This window comes from Oncorhynchus masou, chromosome 25, assembly GCF_036934945.1.
Source record: "Oncorhynchus masou masou isolate Uvic2021 chromosome 25, UVic_Omas_1.1, whole genome shotgun sequence".
Taxonomy (NCBI): Eukaryota; Metazoa; Chordata; class Actinopteri; order Salmoniformes; family Salmonidae; genus Oncorhynchus; species Oncorhynchus masou.
The window spans coordinates 6641924-6647923 of NC_088236.1; the positions used below are offsets into that span (position 1 = coordinate 6641924).

The 6000-nt window shown below is 41.9% G+C and overlaps 2 protein-coding genes across 5 annotated transcripts in view; both read right to left on the reverse strand.

Moving 5' to 3' along the window:
• Positions 1 to 6000, reverse strand: part of LOC135513724 (anthrax toxin receptor 2-like) — a 1178227-nt gene that overhangs the window by 49966 nt on the left and 1122261 nt on the right. The gene's annotated exons all lie outside the window — the stretch shown is intronic.
• Positions 1 to 6000, reverse strand: part of LOC135513717 (sodium-dependent phosphate transporter 2-like) — a 102504-nt gene that overhangs the window by 29261 nt on the left and 67243 nt on the right. For all 4 annotated transcript variants that reach the window (XM_064936601.1, XM_064936599.1, XM_064936600.1 and 1 more), the window contains exons 4-6: positions 1852 to 1937; positions 1632 to 1728; positions 775 to 894 (exon numbers count right to left, since the gene is read on the reverse strand). In XM_064936601.1, the coding sequence (XP_064792673.1) occupies positions 775 to 894; positions 1632 to 1728; positions 1852 to 1937 (303 nt within the window). The remainder of the gene's footprint in view (positions 1 to 774; positions 895 to 1631; positions 1729 to 1851; positions 1938 to 6000) is intronic.

Sequence of the window (6000 nt, forward strand, 5' to 3'; positions counted from 1 at the left end):
ACCCAAACCCTAACCTAAACCCTAACCTAAGCCCTAACCCAAACCCTAACCTAAGCCCTAACCCAAAACCCAAACCTAAACCCTAACCTAAGCCCTAACCCTAACCCTAACCAAACAAAAACATATTCCAGAATGTTCCTAATTTCCCCTAACCAACCAGAATCTTAAATAGGTCTTACTCTTTTTAGCTAGCTGGGGTTCAGGGTTAGTGGGTTTAAAATGTTTCCTTTTGGCAAAGGGGGGGGGGGGAAAGTCCACATCGGCTGGCAGAAGCTGTTTGGTTTCAGAAGGGTACACAGTCTGAGGAGGCCAGAGACCGGGGGTGGGGGGGGGGGCTCTGTAGCGGGGGACTCTATCGAGTCTTTTGTCTGTCAAGGTTCAGTCAGTCTGGGAGTCCAGAGGCCTTTGAAGGCGGCGTGAGAAATAGACACAAAGGAGCTCTCAAATACTTCCAGGCAGTGGAGGCTCCTCAGAGGAGGAAGGGGAGGACAAGTGGTGGAGAAATTACTCAATTATCATACTTGAAAGTAAAAAGTCAACCAGTAAACTACTACTGGAGTAAAAGTTTAAAAGTATTTGATAACAAAAGTAAATGTAATTACTAAAGTATACTTAAGTATCAAAAGTACAAGTATAAATAATTTCACACACACACACACACACACACACACACACACACACACACACACACACACACACACACACACACACACACACACACACACACACACACACACGATAGTGAGCGAGAGAGAGAGAGAGGGTGACACCTACTTGTTATTTTCCGTCTCATCCAGGGGCAGACAGCGAACCACACCACGGCAGCACAGACCAGAGCCCCCGCCAGCGTGATCAGAGCTATAGCCCACACCGGTAACATCTCCAGACCTAGCACTGAGCGGGAGAGAGAGAGACACACACACACGTCGAAACAGAGTGGTAAGCCCAGCAATGCAAAACGTAACTGTCGAAAGAAATCCCAGTTTTCACATGATAGACACTGGTATAGTGCTAGAAATAAAGATGGTTAAGCTCTTACATGGACCGCCAGTCTAAAGTGTTAGGGCCAGGGTTAGGTTAAGTCTCAGTTCTTACATGGACCGCCAGTCTAAAGTGTTAGGGCCAGGGTTAGGTCACGTCTCAGGGCCAGGGATAGGTCACGTCTCAGGGCCAGGGTTAGGTCACGTCTCAGGGCCAGGGTTAGGTCACGTCTCAGGGCCAGGGTTAGGTCACGTCTCAGGGCCAGGGTTAGGTCACGTCTCAGGGCCAGGGTTAGGTCACGTCTCAGGGCCAGGGTTAGGTCACGTCTCAGGGCCAGGGTTAGGTCACGTCTCAGGGCCAGGGTTAGGTCACGTCTCAGGGCCAGGGTTAGGTCACGTCTCAGGGCCAGGGTTAGGTCACGTCTCAGGGCCAGGGTTAGGTCACGTCTCAGGGCCAGGGTTAGGTCACGTCTCAGGGCCAGGGTTAGGTCACGTCTCAGGGCCAGGTCACGTCTCAGGGCCAGGTCACGTCTCAGGGCCAGGGTTAGGTCACGTCTCAGGGTTAGGTCACGTCTCAGGGCCAGGGTTAGGTCACGTCTCAGGGCCAGGGTTAGGTCACGTCTCAGGGTTAGGTTACGTCACAGTTCTTACATGGAGCGCCAGTGTAGAGGATGGAGAAGGCGTTGATGCCTATCGTTGAGGCGTAAAACACTGGCAGGGCACGGAGACCGTTGGGGACAGGGTCATCCTGAAAACACACACACACACACACACACACACACACACACACACACACACACACAGGTCAGCACAGACACGCACGCACACAGAGAACTGCAAATAGTGTATAATGTGACTACAGGCAACTCACCTTACTGAGGATGAAGTGTCTGATGAGGAAGAAGAGGAACCCCGACATCAGTCCAGACAGCAAGGGAGAGATGAACCAGGACGCAACTTAGAGGAAGGAAGAGAGGGGCAGGCTGGGTAACGTAGTCATAGGTCATGTTTTAGAGAATTGATTCAGATCACAAACTGAAAGATGTACAAATCACCTTGTATCCTGAATAACTACTAATTTGGGATTAGACCACAGACCCGAGAAGGCTGGGCAATGAAGTCATAAGACAGTCAACCCTATCCCAAAGCATGCTGGGTAATGTGGACAAACAGTCAACCTAACATAGGTCACATATTAGACTCGGTCATAGGGCTGGGAGATACGGCCAACATATATCCCAAAAGAAATTCTCCAATTTTTTGACGATATTTTTATGGTTTTGAATAATCAAGGTTCTAAATTGCTTTATGAGTTGTGCATTACCCAGCCACACACTTATATTAAAATGGGTCTTTCTCAAATCTGATAGATTTAACAGTATAAAACAACAACTTCAACCACAAGTTGATCTCGTTGTAGAACATTTCCACACTTCCACGTAGGGCAAATGAGATGTAATTTTTAACCAAATATTGCAATTGCCATTTGACGAGCGATTTAGATTAAACTGGAATATCACATTGACATTAGTATTCAGACCCTTTACTCAGTAATCTGCTGAATCACCTTTGGCAGCGATTACAATCTCGAGGCTATTTTCATGTCTCTCCGGTTCAAGTTTGAGCTCTGGCTGGGCCACTCAAGGACATTCAGAGACTCGTCCCAAAGACACTTCTGCCGTGTATTTTTTATTTTATTTTTCCCGCTCAGCCCAGTCAAAACTGTTCGCTGCTCTGGCCCCCCAATGGTGGAACAAACTCCCTCACGACGCCAGGACAGCGGAGTCAATCACCACCTTCCGGAGACACCTGAAACCCCACCTCTTCAAGGAATACCTAGGATAGGATAAAGCAATCCTTCTCACCCCCCCCCTTAAATGATTTAGATGCACTATTGTAAAGTGGCTGTTCCACTGATGTCAGAAGGTGAATTCACCAATTTGTAAGTCGCTCTGGATAAGAGCGTCTGCTAAATGACTTAAATGTAAATGTAATTTATTATTTATTTTACCTTTATTTAACTAGGCAAGTCAGTTAATTAAGAACAAAATGTTATTTTCAATGACAGCCTACCGGGAAACAGTGGGTTATAACTGCCTTGTTTAGGGGCAGAACAACAGATTTGTACCTTGTCAGCTCAGGGATTTGAAATTGCAAACTTTCGGTTACAAGTCCAACGCTCTAACCACTAGGCTACCTGCTGCCCCGTGTTGGCTGTGTGCTTAGGGTCGTTGTCCTGTTGGTCGTTGAACCTTCGCCCCAGTCTGAGGTCCTGAGCACTCTGGAGCAGGTTTTCATCAAGGATCTCTCTGTACTTTTCTCCGTTCATCTTTCACTCAATCCTGACGAGTCTCCCAGTCGATCTTGGTTTCATCAGATAAGATAATCTTGTTAGTCATTGTCTGAGAGTCTTTAGGAGCCTTTTTAGCAAACTCCAAGCGGGCTGTCATGTGCCTTTTACTGAGGAGTGGCTTCCATCTGGCCATTCTACCATAAAGCCCTGATTGGTAGAGTGCTGTAGAGAAGGTTGTCCTTCTGGAAGGTTCTCCCATCTCCACAGAAGAACTCTGGAGCTCTGTCAGAGTGATCATCACCTCCCAGACAAAGGCCTTTCTCCCTCCATTGCTCAGTTTGGCCGGGCAGCTCTAGGAAGAGTCTTGGTGGTTCCAAACTTCTTCCATTTAAGAATGATGGAAGCTACGGTGTTCTTGGGGACCTTCAATGCTGCCGAAATGTTTTGGTACCCTTCCCCAGATCTGTGCCACGACACAAACCTGTCTCGGAGCTCTACGGAAAATTAATTTGACCTCATGGCTTGGATTTTGCTCTGACATGCACTGTCAACTGTGGGACCTTATATAGACAGGTGTGTGCGTCCCCAAATCATGTCCAATCAATTTAATTTACCACAGGTGGTAAATCTCAAGGATGATCAATGGCAACAGGATACACCTGTGCTCAATTTCAAGTCTCATAACAATATTTACGTAAATAAGGTATTTCATTTTGAAATAAGAAATATATAGTCTAATAGTGTAGGGTATATAGTCTAATAGTGTGGGGTATATAGTCTAATAGTGTAGGGTATATAGTCTAATAGTGTGGGGTATATAGTCTAATAGTGTGGGGTATATAGTCTAATAGTGTAGGGTATATAGTCTAATAGTGTGGGGTATATAGTCTAATAGTGTAGGGTATATAGTCTAATAGTATATAGTCTAATAGTGTAGGGTATATAGTCTAATAGTATATAGTCTAATAGTGTAGGGTATATAGTCTAATAGTGTGGGGTATATAGTCTAATAGTGTAGGGTATATAGTCTAATAGTGTGGGGTATATAGTCTAATAGTGTAGGGTATATAGTCTAATAGTGTAGGGTATATAGTCTAATAGTATATAGTCTAATAGTGTAGGGTATATAGTCTAATAGTGTGGGGTATATAGTCTAATAGTATATAGTCTAATAGTGTAGGGTATATAGTCTATTAGTGTGGGGTATATAGTCTAATAGTGTAGGGTATATAGTCTAATAGTATATAGTCTAATAGTGTAGGGTATATAGTCTAATAGTGTGGGGTATATAGTCTAATAGTGTAGGGTATATAGTCTAATAGTGTAGGGTATATAGTCTAATAGTGTAGGGTATATAGTCTAATAGTGTAGGGTATATAGTCTAATAGTATATAGTCTAATAGTGTAGGGTATATAGTCTAATAGTGTAGGGTATATAGTCTAATAGTATATAGTCTAATAGTGTAGGGTATATAGTCTAATAGTGTGGGGTATATAGTCTAATAGTGTAGGGTATATAGTCTAATAGTGTAGGGTATATAGTCTAATAGTGTAGGGTATATAGTCTAATAGTGTATAGTCTAATAGTTTAGGGTATATAGTCTAATAGTGTAGGGTATATAGTCTAATAGTGTGGGGTATATAGTCTAATAGTGTAGGGTATATAGTCTAATAGTGTAGGGTATATAGTCTAATAGTGTAGGGTATATAGTCTAATAGTATATAGTCTAATAGTGTAGGGTATATAGTCTAATAGTGTAGGGTATATAGTCTAATAGTGTGGGGTATATAGTCTAATAGTGTAGGGTATATAGTCTAATAGTGTAGGGTATATAGTCTAATAGTGTGGGGTATATAGTCTAATAATGTGGGGTATATAGTCTAATAGTGTAGGGTATATAGTCTAATAGTGTAGGGTATATAGTCTAATAGTGTAGGGTATATAGTCTAATAGTGTGGGGTATACAGTCTAATAGTATATAGTCTAATAGTGTGGGGTATATAGTCTAATAGTGTGGGGTATATAGTCTAATAGTGTAGGGTATATAGTCTAATAGTGTAGGGTATATAGTCTAATAGTGTAGGGTATATAGTCTAATAATGTGGAGTATATAGTCTAATAGTGTAGGGTATATAGTCTAATAGTGTAGGGTATATAGTCTAATAGTGTAGGGTATATAGTCTAATAGTGTAGGGTATATAGTCTAATAGTGTAGGGTATATAGTCTAATAGTGTGGGGTATATAGTCTAATAGTGTAGGGTATATAGTCTAATAGTGTAGGGTATATAGTCTAATAGTGTAGGGTATATAGTCTAATAGTGTGGGGTATATAGTCTAATAGTGTAGGGTATATAGTCTAATAGTGTAGGGTATATAGTCTAATAGTGTGGGGTATATAGTCTAATAGTGTAGGGTATATAGTCTAATAGTATATAGTCTAATAGTGTAGGGTATATAGTCTAATAGTGTAGGGTATATAGTCTAATAGTGTGGGGTATATAGTCTAATAGTGTAGGGTATATAGTCTAATAGTGTAGGGTATATAGTATAATAGTGTAGGGTATATAGTCTAATAGTGTGGGGTTTTAGTCTAATAGTGTAGGGTATATAGTCTAATAGTATATAGTCTAATAGTATATAGTCTAATAGTATATAGTCTAATAGTGTAGGGTATATAGTCTAATAGTGTAGGGTATATAGTCTAATAGTGTGGGGTATTTAGTCT